Source organism: Rana temporaria, chromosome 5 (assembly GCF_905171775.1).
Source record: "Rana temporaria chromosome 5, aRanTem1.1, whole genome shotgun sequence".
NCBI lineage: Eukaryota > Metazoa > Chordata > Amphibia > Anura > Ranidae > Rana > Rana temporaria.
Genome location: NC_053493.1, coordinates 370,455,121 through 370,473,966, shown reverse-complemented (window position 1 = coordinate 370,473,966; position 18,846 = coordinate 370,455,121). Strand labels below are relative to the sequence as shown.

The 18,846-nt window shown below is 48.9% G+C and overlaps 1 protein-coding gene across 1 annotated transcript in view; it reads right to left on the bottom strand.

Annotated features, from left to right (window-relative positions):
* The window catches only part of RIMS2 (regulating synaptic membrane exocytosis 2), an 830,084-nt gene extending 824,890 nt beyond the window's left edge, over positions 1 to 5,194 (bottom strand). Inside the window, exon 1 of the mRNA XM_040354833.1 lies at positions 4,796 to 5,194. Within this exon, the coding sequence (XP_040210767.1) occupies positions 4,796 to 4,959 (164 nt within the window). The 5' untranslated portion in view covers positions 4,960 to 5,194. The remainder of the gene's footprint in view (positions 1 to 4,795) is intronic.
* Positions 5,195 to 18,846: the final 13,652 nt, after the last annotated feature.

Here is an 18,846-nt window from a genome sequence, read left to right as displayed (position 1 = left end):
GATCGCCTAGCAAACGGCCACTCCGATTGGCCGTTCACGGCGATCTGTGATTGGCTGTGTCCAAGGGACACGGCCAGCAGAGAAGTTCCCCGCTGCGCGCTCGGGAGCGCGTGCGGGGAACGCGGAAAGGGGCGGACGTGAAAACACGCCGCCCCAGAGAAGTAGAACCACCCTGCGGCCGTATATAGTCGTACGGCCGTCGGGAAGTGGTTAAGATTGCCCCTTTTTATTTTTTTACTTTTTGGTCCGAGTATACCCTTCATGACCAGGCCATGTTTTGCTATACGGCACTACGTTACTTTAACCGCTTAAGGACCGCCTCCTGCACACATACGTCGCCAGTATGGCACGGCTGGGAACAGGCTCGTACCTGTACGTCCCCTTTAAGAGCCCAGCCGTGGGTCGCGCACGTGGCCCGAAGCTCCGTGACCGCACCTGCGGGACCCGCGGACCCGATCGCCGCTGGTGTCGCACAATCGGGTCACAGGAGCTGAAGAACAGGGAGAGGTGTGTGTAAACAAACCTTCCCAGTTCTTCTGTGTGGCAGTGACACTGATCGTGTGTTCCCTGTTATAGGGAACGACAATCAGTGATGTCACACCTACAGCCACGCCCCCCTACAGTAAGAATCACTCCCTTAGGGAACAATTAACCCCTTTGCGCACCCTAGTGGTTAACCCCTTAACAGCCATTGTCATTTTCACAGTAATCAGTGCATTTTTTTAGCACTTTTCGCTGTGAAAATGACAATGGTCCCAAAAATGTGTCAAAAGTGTCCGATGTGTCCGCTATAATGTCTCAGTCACGAAAAAAAATCGCTGATCGTCGCCATTACTATTAAAAAAAAAATATTAATAAACATGCCATAAAACTATCCCATATTTTGTAAATGCTATAACTTTTGCGCAAACCAATCAATAAATGCTTATTGCAATTTTTTTTTACCAAAAAAAAGAAGAATACGTATCGGTCTAAACTGAGGAAAAAAAAACGTTTTTTTTATATATTTTTTAGGGATATTTATTATAGCAAAAAGTTCTCTATTTTTGTTTATAGCGCAAAAAATAGAAACGGCAGAGGTGATCAAATACCACCAAAAGAAAGCTCTATTTGTGGGGGAAAAAGGACGCCAATTTTGTTTGGGAGCCACGTCGCACGACCGCGCAATTGTCAGTTAAAGCGACGCAGTGAGGAATCGCAAAAAGGGGCAAGGTCCTTAACCTGCATAATGGTCCAGGTCTTAAGTGGTTAACTTGCATTGGCGCGGTCAAGCAAAGCTGTAACAAAACAACATTTATATCATTTGTTCCTTTTAAATAGAGCTTCCTGTTGGTGGTATTTGACTACAACTGCATTTTTATTTTTTGCGCTATAAACAAAAAAAGGCCGAATAATTTTGAAAAATAAATATATATATTTTTTTTACTTTCTGCTATAAAACATATAAAAAAATAAAAATAAATTCTTTATTGCTAAGACACCCACCCCCCCCCCCCCCTTGCAGAGTAGCACTAGCATCAGGAGCGTTCGGCATGTGTCATAGTCATTGCACAGGCGCCGTTGGGAGCGTGCGACATGTGTCATAGTCATTGCGCAGGCGCCGTCGGGAGCGTGCATCATAGTCATTGCGCAGGCGCCCGGGAGCGTGCGACATGCGTCATAGTCATTGCGCAGGCACCGTGTAGAGCTGACTCTCAGCTCTACATGTTCGACTATTTCCGGTGGCTCCTTTGAGGTTCGTACTGCGCAATCGCTGCGTCGGGAGCGTGCGGCATGTGTCATAGTCATTGCTTAGGCGCCGTGTAGAGCTGACTCTCAGCTCTACATTTTGGGTATTTTTAGCGGGTCTGTTGAGGTTCGTACTCAGGGCTTTCACACTGGAGACACAGCAGCGGCTGTTTAGGGTTGGTTCGCAGGCGCTATTTTAAGCACAATATCGCCTGCAAACCGCTCCAGTGTGAAATGGGTCTAAAAGTTTGCAACTTACAACAATTTGTGAGGGTAGGTTCACACCAGGTGCAGTAGGACTGTATTAGGTGGGGGGAGCAAGAACGCAGCCCACACCGCCTCCCGGCTCTCTGCTCGCCACTCCCAGCACTGGGCTGACAGGAGTAGTGATGTCGCTGTCACTACTCCTGTCAGCCTTGTAACAGAAAGAAGGTCGCCCACATGCCTACAGTAAAACCATTGCACCCAGGGCAGCTGATCCTCCCGCCCACCCCTTGTCCCAGGCCCTGCCTGGCATCCAGCACTTTCCTCTACTTCCCTCTTCTCCGCAATTGCACTGTCCCTTGGCATCCTCACCTAAATTGCAGGGCATTGTACTTGATTATGTCAGAGAACCTGCGACCGCCGGGGCTTGGTAACCTTTTTTAAAGATCTGTTTTTAAGCTGCTTCTGCCACCTTCCTAGATGGCAGGGTGTCTGGCAGTTGGATGCACAGCCCCAGCACCTCGCCTACAAGAACTGGGTTAAAATGAAGGCAGTTTGCCTATCCACGCATGCGCAGTGTGCGCTCTCGCAAAAGCAGCGGAGCGCAGCGCTCTACATGAGAGAGATAACTGCGCATACGTGGTTAGGCAAGTCGCATTCTCATACCCGAGGGCTCATTTATGAGGTGTTGGGGCCACACATCCAGCGGTCGGACGTCCTGCCATCTGGGGGGGTGGCGAGAGGAACCCATCGTAAAAGCAGCTTAAAATGTAAGGATGGGGGGAAAGTACACTTAAGGTCTAACTAAAAGCAAAATATTTTGTAGTGGAGAGGGATTAGAACACCTGTCAGTTTTTATTGCTGTCTGTGACCCAATCAGGGAGATCCTTCCTCTCTATTTGTCCTGTTTGCCATTATCATCGAAAGTGACAGTAAAAGAAAATCCCAAATTTGGGGTTGTCCCCAGTAAAGTAATAGAGGGGAAATCTTCCAATGGGGACAACTAGTTCCCCAAGGAATTCCCTTAATTTGCAGTTTGGCTAATTACACTTCCTGTTTGGATATGGGACAGGAAGTGAAGGGAAATCTCCCCAATGGGACACAGATGGAGAAAAAAATCTGACAAGGGTTCTAACCCACCCTTACTTTATCCAAAATAAAAAAGTTTTACTTATAGTTCTACTTTAAAACTGTAATGCCTAGAGAATTTTGTTTTCAAAAGTGTCATTAAAAGGTGAGCAAACCCTTTAAGGACCTGCTGTGCCGCTCTCCTAGCACCCCTTTGATCAGACAACCCCTCTCCTAGGCTCCCTATTGGTCAGGCACCCACTGAACCTGTACGGAACCATAAACGGTCTTACATCCTGGAGGGTCCGGTAAGTAAAACTGCTTGCTCTGCCCCCCCCCCCCCCCCCCAAGACCTTAACCCCTTCAACACAGGAAACCCTCACTGGCCAGGGAGCCTTTTTTCTTTCCTTGGAGTTCAGCCTTAATTCCCCCGCCATGCCGTTCTCCTAGGCTGCCTATTATTCTGGCAACCACTGAACCTGTACGGAACCAACAACCTGGAGGATCCGGAAAGTAAAACTGCTTTTTCTGCCCTCCAAGACCTAAACAGGCAACTAACCCTTTCCACACTGGAAACCCTCACTGGCCAGGGAACATTGTTCCTTTCCTTGGAGTTCAGCTTTGAGTACCCGCCATGCTGCTCTCCTAAGCTCCCTATTGATCCGGCAACCACTGAACCTGTACGCAGCCATGATGTATCCCCCCCCCCCTCTCCCCTTTCCTTACAGCCTAGCCAAAGATACAAAATATCAGCAGAGAGGAAACACATGTATCCAGACAGATCAACAAATCCATAAGCGCTCCCTGAGCCCCCCACACCAAAACTGAGGACCAAGAGGGAGAAGACATCTAGACACGGCTCCAGATAAAGGCCAGCACAGCAGCTGAAGACTGTCAGGCCTTTTGTATTGATTAGTGGATGGAGGTAGGGGAAGGAGTAGGAGGGGACAGAGGAAGGATGGGGGGGTTCTTCCAGGTCTGTTTGGAGACGACCCCCCATGGTTGGAGAGGACCCCCCATGGTTGGAGAGAACCCCCCCCATGGTTGGAGAGGACCCCTTATGGTTGGAGAGGACCCCTCATGGTTGGAGAAGACCCTGCATGGTTGGAGAAGACCTTCCTGGTTGGAGAAGACCCTTCATGGTTGTAGAGGACCCACCATGGTTGGAGAAGACCCTCCATGGTTAGAGAGGACCTTCCTGGTTGGAGAAGACCCCCTGGTTAGAGAAGACCCACCTGGTTGGAGAAGACCCCCCCCCCCCATGGTTGGATAAGACCCCCCATGGTTAGAGAAGACCCTTCATGGTTGGAGAAGACCCTCCATGGTTGGAGAAGACCCTCCATGGTTGGAGAGGACCCCCATGGTTGGAGAAGATCCCACTGGTTGGCGAGGACCTCCATGGTTGGAGAGGCCCCCTCATGGTTTGAGAACACCCTCCATGGTTCTAGAGGCCCCCCTATGCTTGGAGAAGACCCCTCATGGTTGGAGAAGACCCCTCATGGTTGGAGAAGACCCTCCATGGTTGGAGAAGATCCCACTGGTTGGAGAGGACCTCCATGGTTGGAGAGGACCCCTCATGGTTTGAGAACACCCTCCATGGTTCTAGAGGCCCCCCATGCTTGGAGAAGACCCCTCATGGTTGGAGAAGACCCCCCATGGTTAGAGAAGACCCCCCATGGTTGGAGAAGACCCCTCATGGTTGGAGAAGACCCCCCTGGTTGGAGACGACCCCCCTGGTCGGAGAAGATCTCCATGGTGAGGGTTGGGGGGAAGAAGAAGGGAAAGCCAGGCTTACTTGAGTACAGACTGCTCCTTCTCCTCTTCCTTCTTCTGCCGGTCCATGACGGCCAGGATGGTCCTCCTCTCGTCCTCGGTCAGGTGGCTGAGGTCCGGCATCTCCGGTAAGAGCGGCTGTGCGGGAGGCGGAGGGCCGCCCCTGGGCCCGACAGGAGCAGACATGTTGGTGGATGAGCGAGGAGGACTGAACGTCAGGCGGCTGAGGACATAAATCACACCGATCCTTCCTCCGATCACCGGGCGGGCGGGCGGGGAGGGATGTCACTCCATGGAACAATCGCAGGCGATCGGAGACAGAATGCTACAAATAATAACACACCGATCTGTCCAATGGGGGCCGCCTGATCCTGGGGGGGACATTCCACATCTCTGCACTGGGGGAGCACATCACACCCCAACCACCCCCCCAGAAAAAAAAACTCCCCACTGTCCCCCCTCCCCCCTGCACCCCACAAGGTGTCCCTGATGGTGAGCGGAGGGGCCCGGAGAGAGGCGATGGGTGACAGGCAGCAGCAGCAGCTGGAGAGAGATGGGGGAGGAGGAGGAGGAGGATGGCAGGAAAGGCTGCTGAGCATGCGTTGGTCCCAGCTAGGTGGAAGAGGAGGAGGAGGATGGATAGAGATCTTCTTCCGGAGGCTCCATCAGCACCAGATGGCTCCTAACACACATGGGCACCCAGAGGGGCCACAGCCTCCGATCACCCTCCGGGGGGGGGGGAGGGGCACAGCCTCTCATCACCTTCCAGGGGGCCACAGCCTCCGATCACCTTCCAGGGGAGGCCACAGCCTCTCATCACCTTCCAGGGGGGCCACAGCCTCCGATCACCCTCCAGGGGGGGCACAGCCTCTCATCACCCTTCAGGGGGGGGCACAGCCTCTCATCACCCTCCAGGGGGGGGCCACAGCCTCTCATCACCTTCCAGGGGGGGGGGGCACAGCCTCTCATCACCTTCCAGGGGGCCACAGCCTCCGATCACCCTCCAAGGGGGGCACAGCCTCTCATCACCTTCCAGGGGGGGGGGCACAGCCTCTCATCACCTTCCAGGGGGGCCACAGCCTCCGATCACCCTCCAAGGGGGCCACAGCCTCTCATCACCTTCCAGGGGGGGGGCACAGCCTCTCATCACCTTCCAGAGGGGCCACAGCCTCCGATCACCCTCCGGGGGGGGGCACAGCCTCTCATCACCTTCCAGGGGGGCCACAGCCTCCAATCACCCTCCAAGGGGGGGGGGGGCACAGCCTCCGATCACCCTCCAGGGGGGGCACAGCCTCTCATCACCCTTCAGGGGGGGGCACAGCCTCCGATCACCCCTCTGGGGGGCCACAGCCTCTCATCACCTTCCAGGGGGGGGGCACAGCCTCCGATCACCCTCCAGGGGGGGCACAGCCTCCGATCACCCCTCTGGGGGGGCCACAGCCTCTCATCACCTTCCAGGGGGGGGGGCACAGCCTCCGATCACCCTCCAGGGGGGGCACAGTCTCTGATCGCCTCCCCCCGGAGGGCCACAGCCTCTCATCAACCTCCGGGGGGGCCACAGCCTCCAATCACCCCCCAGTGGGGGCCACAGCCTCCAATCACCCTCCGGGGGGCCACAGCCTCCTATCACCCTCCAGGGGGGCCACAGCCTCCAATCACCCTCCAGGGGGGCCACAGCCTCCAATCATCCCCCGGGGGGCCACAGCCTCTGATCTCACCCCCCGGGAGGGCCACAGCCTCTGATCTCACCCCCCGGGAGGGCCCCAGCCTCTGATCACCCACCAGGGGGGTGCCACGGCCTTCGATCACCCTCCGGGCAGGCCACAGCCACTCATTGCCCTCTGGGGGGCACTGACCGTGTGCAGCCAAAAGTGGTGCTGGCATAGTTTGCGCCATTGGCACGTAGCTGCAAAAAATTATCAACGTTAAGGCGCCGTTTAAACGCACTTCCACGCGAGTTCACTTTTCGATTGGGATCCTAGTACACGTGATGGGAGAATCAGACAGAAAAATAGCGATTTCAGAGCGATCGTACTTTTGAGAGCCGATCACGCCAGTTTATGCGAAACTATCCAAAGGAAGAAGCATGAAGATTTTTAACCCCTTCTTTGTGGTTAAAAAAGCCTAGCTTACGGCTGAAAAGCACCACTTAAACTAATAAAACGAGTAGCGCTAACGCAGTTGCGTCCCCAGTGTGAAAGTTATTGAAATATATTAGCGTACAAGCGATAAACGCACCTAGTGTTAATACGCTTACGCATGTCAAGCATTTTTCTGCGAAAGCGCAGCTGTTCCTGGACGTTCTCATTGGCTGTGGAGGTTTTTTTTTTTCTGCCTCTAAATGCCTATGTGTGCATGGACATAGCAGCTCACATGGAGGGGCGTTAAGGCTCCATTCTCATTAGCGTGTTTCCAAAGTCGCACAATTTCCAGTGCGACTTTGATGCAACTGTTGGTGCGACCCTGATCCGACTTTATATTTTCTGGACCAAAGTTACGTCAAAACTCGCACCAAAGTAGCGCAGGCACCTTTTTTTAAGACCCTTTCACACAAGCGTTTTGCAGGCAGTATTTGCTCTAAAAATAGCGCCTGCAGTGTGGGCTTTTACACTCGAGGGCTTTTACACTGGAGCGGTGCGCTAGCAGGATGGTAAAAAAAGTCCTGCTAGCCGCATCTTTGGAGTAGTGAAGGAGGGGTGTGTATACCGTTCCTCCACCGCTCCTGCCCATTGAAATCAATGGGACACCGCGGCTATACCGCCGGCAATGCGCCTCTGCTGTGGCGCTTTGCGGCGGTTTTTAACCCTTTCTCGGCCGCAAGCGGGGGTAAAACTGCCCCGATAGCGGCCAAATAGCGCCGTAAAATTGGCAGTAAAAATAGCGGCGATTTACCGTTGACGTCGCCCCAGTGTGGAAGGTTGCCCCAATTTGAATGGGTGCCATTGAAAAAAATGGGCTGCGGCTTGTCATGCGACTTTAGACATCAAGTCGAACATGTGTGAATGAATCCTTTTTTTTTTTTTTTTTTGCATGCTAATCTCAGATAGAATCTGATGAGTTTGCTAAAGTCACGAAAATTTCTGTATACCAGAATAAAAATTCAAAAGTGATGTCGTGTTGTAATGCATTTGCATAGCATTTTCGAACGATAGCTGTACTGATGAAACGAAAATCGTGCGTTCTGGCATCGTACGAAAAAAATCGTGCTTATAATATCGGATGTGAAAAAAGGGGAAAACACTGCGCTAAACCAAACATATATGTGAAGCAAAGCAGCTAGCTCACAAATAAACAAAGTGGTTCTACTATAATATTGGATGAACCGCCGAGATTGGCGCTTGAAAGCTCTGGGGTGGATTCAGGTAGGGGCGCGCACTACTACGGAGGCGCAGCGTACCGTTTTTACGCCTCCGTAAATTACGTGCGCTACGCTTCATTCACGAAGCAGTAGCTCCATAATTTGCGTGTGCGCTCCATAAAACTGCCTGGCGTAAGCGCGCGTAATTTAAATGATCCCGTAGGGGGCGTGGATCATTTAAATTAGGCGCGTTCCCGCGCCGAAAGTAGTGCGCATGCTCCGTCGGGAAACTTTCCCGACGTGCATTGCGGTAAATGACGTCGCAAGGACGTCATTTGCTTCAACGTGAACGTAAATGGCGTCCAGCGCCATTCACGATTCACTTACGCAAACAACGTAATTTTTAAAAATCGCGACGCGGGAATGACGGGTATACTTAGCATTGGCTGCCCCTGCTAATAGCATGGGTAGCCTTACGCAGAAACCCACGAACGCAAACAACGTAAAATGCGAACGCAGGGCACGCGTACGGTTGTGAATCGGCGTGAGTATGCAATTTGCATACTCTACGCTGAACAATACGGGAACGCCACCTAGCGGCCATCGTAAGAATGCAGCCTGCGATACGACGGCATAAGAGCCTTATGCCAGTCATATCTTAGGCTGCAGTCGGCGTATCGAGCTTTCTGAATACAGAAAAGTCGATACGCCGGCGTAACTAAGCAATTGCGCTGCGTATCTATGGATACGCAGACGCAATTGCTTACTGAATATACCCCAAAGTTACTAACAATCCGATTTTCGTACGATCGCCTCGATTTTCTGATCTTGTGTATTGGGCTTTAGTGGCAGAAAAAAATAAAACAGACACCCCTAACAGTTCGGTTAAAAACGTCCAGTGAGGCCTAAATGCACCCAGCAAAGGTTTGTTTTTGAACGCAGCAAAACGCACAACATACAAGCTAAAACGCGCAAAAAAATAAACCACACAAAGCTCATAGGGCAGCCCATTAAAGTGAATGGGCTGCTATACGCCATTACCTGAAAAACACACATTAACCACTTCCTTACTGGGCACTTAAACCCCTTCCCGACCAGAGGACTTTTTGCGATTCGGCACTGCGTCGCTTTAACTGACAATTGCGCGGTCGTGCGACGTGGCTCCCAAACAAAATTAACGTCCTTTTTTCCCCACAAATAGAGCTTTCTTTTGGTGGTATTTGATCACCTCTGCGGTTTTTATTTTTTGCGCTATAAACAAAAATAGAGCGACAATTTTGAAAAAAAAATAAAATGTTTTACTTGTTGCTATAATAAATAGCTCAATTTTTTTTTACGTTTTTTTTATCCTCAGTCTAGGCCGATACATATTCTACATATTTTTAGTAAAAAAAAAAAAAATAAATCGCAATAAGCGACTGGTTTGCGCAAAAGTTATAGCGCCTACAAAATAAGGGACAGAATTATTATTATTATTTTTTTTTACTAGAAATGGCGGCGATCTGCGATTTTTATTGGGACTGCGACGTTATGGCGGACACATCGGACACTTTTGACACATTTTTGGCGCCATTCACATTTATACAGCAATCAGTGCTATAAATATGCACTAATTACTGTATAAATGTGACTGGCAGGGAAGGGGTTAACACTAGGGGGTGAGGAAGGGGTTAAATGTATTCCTTATATAGTGTTCTAACTGTGGGGGGAGGGGGGTGACCGATCTGTGTCTCTATGTACAAGAGACACAGATCCGTCTCCCCTGACAGCACCGCTGTCTGTGAGAGCCGGCAATGAGAAATGATCTCATATGTAAACATATGAGATCATCTCTCATTGGCCGCACAGATCGCCTAGGAAACGGCCGCTCCGATTGGCCGATCTGTGACTGGCTGTGTCCAAGGGACACGGCCAGCACAGCAGTTCCCCGCTGCGCGCTCGGGAGCGCGCGCGGGGAACGTGCAAAGGGGCGGCCGTAAAAAGACGGCCTGTTAGAGATTGGGAGCCGCGCTGAGGTCGTACAAAGTCGTACGGCCGTCAGCAAGTGGTTAACACAGCAAGCAGGTGTTATGCTAGATTTAGATCTATGCATGTGCAGTTGATGCGTTTGGAAAGTGTTGATGTTTCTAGGAGGAGGTGTCTGTTGTCATGCAGGAAAACGCACCAAAATGCTTGTAGAATATGAAAAAGCGATCGGCGGCACTCCACTTAGCCCCTCTTGCCATATATTTTTTAAATAATCAATACATTTTCCAGTATACAGTAATGTCTCCACCCAAAAATCAACCTTTCTTGACGCGTTTCACCGCTTCTGGCTTGCTCACATTTTGATGCAATTCCATTGAAGTTTATGGACCTAAAAACGCACCATACTTCAGGTAAAAAAAGTCCCTGCACCTTTCCAAAAAAACACATTGCAGGAAACTGCGTAGATGTCAATGGGACCCACAGGTAATACAGTTACGTGGATTGTAGTGCGTTTCTGTAGATTTGCAGGCAAACTACTAAAATGCATAGATGTAAACCTAACTTTAGGGCAGGATGGGTGCAAGGATTTTTGTCTACTTAGACGATGGTGCATTTTTCCAACACCCCCTTGTGTTCTGCCAGCTACTTCCCCCAGGGATCTCCAAACTACGGCCCTCCAGCTGTTGTGGAACTACATGTCCCATGAGGCATTGTAAAACTCTGACATTCACAGACATGACTAAGCATGATGGGAATTGTAGTTCCTGAACAACTGGAGGGCCATAGTTTAGAGACCCCTACCCTAGAGAATGACAGCTCTGGTACAGGAAGTGATGTCATACACGTCACTTCCTGGTCTGTGCACACTGGGGGAGGCTGAGTAGACAGAGATATGCTGAGATCCCGCCTCCTTTCCCAGCTACACCCACTACGACAGTACCGGGTCTGCAGGAGGGACAGCAGAGCCCGGTGAACACGGCACTGGGGGGGGGTCGTTCGCGGTGGGGGGTGGCACATTGCTGCGGTGGTTGAAGTGATAGGTGGCTTCACTATCACTTCCACAGGAAAGCCGACCGTCGGCTTCAGTAAAGCACACACAGTAAACCTATAAGACCCCTTTCACACCGAGCCGCCCCGAGCGTCGGTGGTAAAATGCCGCTATTTTTAGCGGCATTTTACCGTCGGATTTTCGGCCGCTAGCAGGGCATTTTTATCAATTTGTATCCCCCGCTAGTGGGCGAAAAAGGGTAAAACCGCCCGCAAAGCACAACTACAGTGGCATTTTGCCGGCGGTAAGGCGCCGCTGCCCATTGATTTCAAGTGCATTAGGAGGCAGGACTTTTTCTGACGTCCTGCCAGCACACTGCTCCAGTGTGAAAGCCCTCGGGCTTTCACACTGGAGTGAATGGAGCAGCTGTTTTAGGGCGCTTTGCAGGCGCTATTTTTAATGCTATAGCACCTGCAAAATGCCCCCAGTGTGAAAGGTGTCTAAAGCTCCAAACTATGGCCCGAGGGCTATATGTGGCCCTTCGCCTTTATCGTCGTATCTCTGCGTTGCGCCGTCGTATCTATGCGCCTGATTCTTAGAATCAGTTACGCGTAGATATCCATTAGATCCGACAGGCGTAAGTCTCTTGAGTATGCAAATTAGCTAGATACGCGAATTCCAGAACGTACGCGTGGCGCTTTTCCCGGCGTAAAGTTGCCCCTGCTATATGAGGCGCGGCCAATGTTAAGTATGGCCGTCGTTCCCACGTCGAAATTTGAAAAAGTTACGTCGTTTGTGTAAGTCGTCTGTGAATGGGGCTGGACGTCATTTACGTTCACGTCGAAACCAATGACGTCCTTGCGGCGTACTTTGGAGCACTGCACACTGGGAAATTCCACGGACGGCGCATGCGCTGTTCCGCAAAAACGTCAATCATGTCGGGTCACAGTAGTTTAACATAAAACACGCCCCCCTGATCCAAATTTGAATTAGGCGGGCTTACGCCGGCCGATTTATGCTACGCCGCCGCAACTTACGGAGCAAGTGCTTTGAGAATACAGCACTTGCCCGTGTAAGTTGCGGAGGCGTAACGTAAATCAGATACGTTACGCCCGCACAATTTTACGCGGATGTACGTGAATCTGCCCCAATGCATTTAGGCATCTAGATGGGGTAAAGACGACTTGCTGACGTTCAAACTGAGCATCAGAATGGGGAAGAGAGGGGTTTTAAGTGACTTTAAACGTGGCATGTTTTTTTCATGCTTATTTGCATCTACTGAGCTTCTACAGTCTCTTCCTGTCTGCATGCATGTACCCCAGTGGTGGCTGCATGTCATTGCTCTAAACCAACTCCATGATGGTGACAGGTGCACAACATGCCTTTGCTGTGAGCATCAGCAGGCCTGCTTGTAGTCTTTAATGCAAATACGGTAAAAAAAAAAACTTACTAATGTATCAGTAAAAAACAATCCAGAAAGCAGCAGATTGATGTGAGATATACACAAAATATGAATGGATAGAAGAAGCCACTCTAAATAGTCCAAATAATTAAAAATAATTGATTAACCACTTAAGCCCCGGACCTTTAGGCAGCTAAATGCCCAGGCCAGGTTTTGCGATTCGGCACTGCGTCGCTTTAACAGACAATTGCGCGCGTGCGACGTGGCTCCCAAACAAAATTGGCGTCCTTTTTTCCCACAAATAGAGCTTTATTTTGGTGGTATTTGATCACCTCTGCGGTTTTTGTTTTTTGCGCTATAAACAAAAATAGAGCGACAATTTTGAAAAAAATGCAATATTTTTTACTTTTTGCTATAATAAATATCCCCCAAAAACATATATACATTTTGTTTTCCTCAGTTTAGGCCGATACGTATTCTTCTACCTATTTTTGGTAAAAAATCGCAATAAGCGTTTATCGATTGGTTTGTGCAAAATTTATAGCGTTTACAAAATAGGGGATAGTTTTTCTTTTGTTTACTACTAATGGCGGCAATCAGCGATTTTTTTCGTGACTGCGACATTATTGCGGACACTTCGGACAATTTTGACACATTTTTGGGACCATTGTCATTTCACAGCAAAAAATGCATTTAAATTGCATTGTTTATTATGAAAATGACAGTTGCAGTTTGGGAGTTAACCACAGGGGGCGCTGAAGGAGTTAGGGTTCACCTAGTGTGTGTTTACAACTGTAGGGGGGTGTGGCTGTAGGTCTGACGTCATCGATCGAGTCTCCCTATAAAAGGGATCACTCGATCGATGCAGCCGCCACAGTGAAGCACGGGGAAGCCGTGTTTACATACAGCTCTCCCCGTTCTTCAGCTCCGGGGAGCGATTGCGAGGGGGCGGCTATTCGAATAGCCGCGCCCTCACCCCGGATCGCTCCCCACGGGTTTCCGACCGCCGCATGTACCGGGGGAGGGGTCCCAATCGGCAAGCAATTGCTTGCTTGCGCCAGCGTTACGAATGCTCCTGATTCAGGAACATCGTAACGCCGACTGCAGCCTAAAATCTGCGTGGCATAAAGCTCTTATGCCACGCAGATTTTAGGCTGCATTCTTGCGATGACCGCTAGGGGGCGCTCCCATTGTGCTCAGTGTATAGTATGTAAATTGCATACTAACACCGATTCACAATGTTGCGCGAGCCCTGCGTACGCAAGTTACGCCGTTTCCGTACGGCGTGTTTAGCGTAAGGCTGCCCCTTCTAATAGTAGGGGCAGCCAATGCTAAAGTATACCCGCCGTTCCCGCGTTGCGAAATTTGAATTTCACGTCTTTTGCGTAAGTGATTCGTGAATGGCGCTGGACGCCATTCACGTTCACTTTGAAGCAAATGACGTCCTTGCAACGTCATTTGCCGCAATGCACGTCGGGAAAGTTTCCCGACGGCGCATGCGCTTTACGATCGGTGCAGGAACGCGCCTAATTTAAATGATTCCCGCCCCCTACGGGATCATTTAAATTGCGCGCGCTTGCGCCGGGCAATTTTGCAGGCGCGCCCTGGCAATTTACGGAGCTACTGCTCCGTGAATCGAGGGCAGCGGCGCAAATTTGCGGGGGCGCAGGGCAAAATCGTTGCCCTGTGCCTCCGTAATTTATGCGCAAATCTTACTGAATCTGAGCCACTGTTTATTTGTTGCAGGCATTTATGTATCACCAACAATTTACACAACTCTATACATATTGCACATTGACATCAGCCCTGACCTCAAGGCGCTTACAATCTAAGGTCCTTTTTTTACATGTATATATACTAGGGTCAATCTAGAAAGGATAAACCTACCAGGATGTCTTTGGAGTGTGGGAGGAAACCCACACAAGCACAGGGAGAACATGCACACTCCAGGCAGGTAGTGTCCTTTTTGGAATTCAAAATGAGGACCTCATTGCTGCAAGCCAGAAACGCAAACCACTCTCCCATCTTCTTTTGTAATGTCATTGGGTACCAACCATCTCTTCTGGGTTCTTGCACTGGTCCCCTGAAGATACACAGCTAAGCATGTACAATGTGTGGACTATGTGTGGTAGATGGCCCCGAAACCTCCTGGAATGTCTGACATTAGTATTCCAGGAGACTGCAGGCAGCATGATGTTGCTCACCTAGGAAAGAAAACAAGGATGTGTGGGCCGGTGTTCTGTCAAAACAGCCAACTCGCACTGGCAGCGTATACACTCTGGTAGACGATATAATAAGTGGACATTTTTAGTCCGCTCGCTAATAAGCAACAACTTGGCGCCTCCAAGGCGGTGACAGCTTTTTCCTCCTTGGCCGCTGTTCTGTCAAAACAGCCAAGTCATCGTTTACCATTGAGTATACCCTGCCAGTGTTGTGTCAAAACAGCCAACTTGTCGAGATCTCCATTTACTGATCCTGGAGAATCACCAGAAGTGACGTGATTGGAGATTTTGATGAGCTGGCTATTTTCACAGAACGACGGATTTAAAAATAAAAAAAGGTGTTTACACAAAAAAAAGAACCGTGGCAAGCAGCCTGATAGGAAATTGGCAGACACGGCTCAACAGCTCCTATAGCACAAGATAACTACAACACCACACAGAAAAAACAGGGAGCATATACAAGGATGATGATGACAATGGTGGCTGCAAACTGTAGTTCCTGCCAATTTTGTTTAGATGTTTTCTAATCCAAACCTTACCAGACACCATAGACAGATCCTGACTCTGAAGATCAGGGCCGATCCGCCCTATAGGTCACTATGCAAGCCGCTTAGGGCCCCGCAAAGCTGCGGAGGGCCCCCCAAATTACTAGAGGCCCCGGCTGATGAGAAGTCATTTTCCATTTTCAGCCCCTCACCCCGCTTCTCAACTCGCTGGCTGCATGGGAGAAGAGGTAAGAAGTCGGCAACCCCAGCTTCTCACTTTAATGTAAGATGTCATTTCCAACAGCAGAATACCCCCCCCCCCACTTCTCAACTTCAATCTTTAATGTGACATGTCTTTTTGCTTAGGGCCCCAGGGAGGTCAGGATCGGCACTGCTGAAGATTACACACTTCCAGCCTCACCCTGTGCAGAGATTTTTCAGCTTGTCGGACAACAGTTTAGGCACTAGCAGATTTATGCCGCATACACACGATCATTTTTTGGCATGAAAAAAACTTTGTTTTTCAAAAACGTCACTTAAAATGATGGTGTGTGGGCTTCACATCATTTTTCAGGTTCTGAAAAACGACAAAAAAATTATTCGAACATGCTGCATTTTTTAATGTCGTTTTAAACAATGTCGTTTTTCGGGTTGTAAAAAATGATCGTGTGTGGGCTAAAATGAAGAAAAAAACCCGCGCATGCTCAGAAGCAAGTTATGAGACGGCAGCGCTCGTTCTGGTAAAATTACCGTTCATAATGGAGTAAGCACATTCATCATGCGTAACAGACAAAAAAGCGTGAATCGTCTTTTACTAACATGGAATCCGCTAAAGCAGCCCAAAGGCGAATGGAACTTCCCCTTTATAGTGCCGTTGTACGTGTTGTACGTCACCGCGCTTTGCTAGATAATTTTTTAAAAACGTTTTAATAATGAAGTTGGGAAAACTTCGTTTTTTCGACATGCTGAAAAACAACTTTTTTTTCGGGCTGAAAAATGATCGTGTGTACGCGGCATTAGGCTTCATTTAGACATGCAGTGGAGGGGGAGGTAAAAGTGAGCTGTTGAGCTGCATTTTTGCCACCGGTCACACCCCCAACCCCCCTCCTGCAATAGACAATACACAGGGGTGTTTCCATGCTGCAGTCGCAAAGCTTTGCTTCACGCCCGTGACAAAGTTTACCCGACATGTAGCCTCCAGGAGCCACAAGCACACCTATCCTAAATACTAATCTAGATTTCCATCTGACAAAGTTTTGCAAACTTACAACCAGTGTAATATTTAGTGGAATGAAATTACGATTAGTTAGATAACAAGCATGATATAGTTCTGATGTTTGTTTCTCCTCTGAGATCTAATTCAAGAGTTTAACAAAGTACAGAAATACCAACATAATTGGACAAGTATCAAGAAATGGATGCTCCCTCCAATACAATCAAGGGCCCAAATATTATTAGCAAGACCCAAATAAATGAGCCAAACAGGCTGGGCCCCCCAATGAAGCGTCTGTTTACCAAGAGCATGAACTCTGTGAATGTAGTTACCAAATACAGAATAAAGGCATATTTATAAAAGAATGTCACATTAACAGTTAGTCAAATGGTAACACAGTTGCATTCAAAGATATGTGGAAGCGATAACATAGGGATTATGGGCCAAATCCACAAAGATCGTGCGTAACGTAAATGTTTCCATTTAAGTTACACTGCCTTAAAATTTCTACCTAAGTGCCCGATCCACAAAGCACTTACCTAGAAATTTTGGGCTGTGTAACTTAAATTCCGCCGGCGCAAGGCGTTCCTATTCAAATGGGGGCAATTCCCATTTAAATTAGGCACGCTCCCGCGCCGGCCGTACTGCGCATGCTCGTGACGTCATTTTCCCGACGTGCATAGCGCAAAATTACGTTACGCCGAGCTTTGTGGATTGCGACGGGTCAATAAAGTTGCGTCGGGAAAAAAAAAAAGATATGGCGGGAAAAAAAAAATTCAAATTTAAAAAAAAATCGCGTCGCTGGAAAGAAAGGTCTGCTTTTACATGGTGTACTAACTTTACACCTTGTAAAAGCAGCCCTAATTTTGCATATGCAAACTAAAACTTACGGAGAAAAAACTAAGCTGGAAAGCTTCGTGGATCTCCGTAAGTGCTAATTTGCATACCCGAGGCGGCATTTCGACACGAAATTCCCCCAGCGACGGATGCGGTACTGCATCCTAAGATCCGGCAGTGAAAGTCCCTTACACATGCCGGATCTTCTCCCTAACTATGGGAAACTGATTCTGTGGATCAGTTCCATAGTTAGGAACAGGGATACGACGGCGTAACAGCAGTTACGCCGTCGTATCCCTTTTGTGGATTTGGCCCAATGTTCATGTTCTATCTCTAAAAAGGTAAGTACTGCATTGATTTAAAAAAACACCCGATTGTGCTTTCCACAATTAGCCTCAATCTAATGTTAAAAATTTGTTTTTCGGGTGAACCCCCGCTTTAAGCTAGGCTGCCTAAGCCTAGGCATGAGTTTTAAACATGATCTGTTTTGTCACCGACTTGCAAATTCTGGGGAAAATTAGGATGACTTGGTGTTTAGTATTAGTCCCCCATCTTAGGGGTTTGTCAGACCTGTCACTGGACATTGAAGATGCAACTGTTCAAAGCTCTGCACTCCCTCCTCCAATAAGCAAGCTCCATTTGTTGGATTCCAGGCACTGTGCAATGTGTAAGGCCCCTTTCACATGTGCGGACCGTATGTCCGCATTTTCATCCATCAGTTTGCGGATGAAAACGGGACATACATTGGTCCCTATGTGATTGCGGGTGTCAGCGGATGAACATCCGCTGACACCCGTAATCACCCGCCTCCGCAAAGATCCGATTTTGCGGACGGAAGAAAATCCTATTTTTTCTTCCGTCATCGGATGAACACGGACACACGGTCCGTGTTAATCCGATCCCCCCATAGGGGAGAGCGGAGAAAAGACAGGGCGGTCCCTGCACAGAAAAATACCCTTCCCCAGCATGCCCCGCGAGGGAAACACTCCTCCATTTGGCTGCTGGGGAAAAGCGGCTCCGCCTGGACCCCTCTGGCGCCACCTGCCATCCAGAGATGGAACTACATCTCTGGAGCACAGAATGACCCACAGAACAGCCCAGAACCGACAGAACCCAATTTAGCAAAACAGCACGGATGAGAGCAAGGTAACTCTCTCATCCCCCAACTAAATTTAACATAGCACCTGTACTGAAAAGTACACAGGCGCTACACAAGTATAGTTGTTTCTTCTGGTTCAATATTACCAATTCTCCTGATCCTAAGTATATACTGATTTTTTTTATTCTTGTGTTTTGCCAGCAATTTGTAGATCTGCTGAGAAACTGCCATTACCTTGAATGTAAGAGAGATCACATGACACCTTGTAAAATGTTAAAAGGCAGAAAGCCTAGGTTTGTGTTCTTTCGCTACTATCATTTTAATTACAAATCAGCAACTTGAACTCTGTAGACCTATTTGGGTTAATTGCATTCACATTACATATGTTAAATTTGCATCACGGTGTACGTCACCAGCAGATGAAAAATAGCAAATGCCAGCTATGAGTTTTGCAGTAGCTCAAAGGGAAAATAAAAGGTCAGAAGGCAGGGACATCATTGTCCTCTGTGTTAAAGAAAACCACACAGGATGAGCCAAAGAATTCTAAATGCAAATGTATAT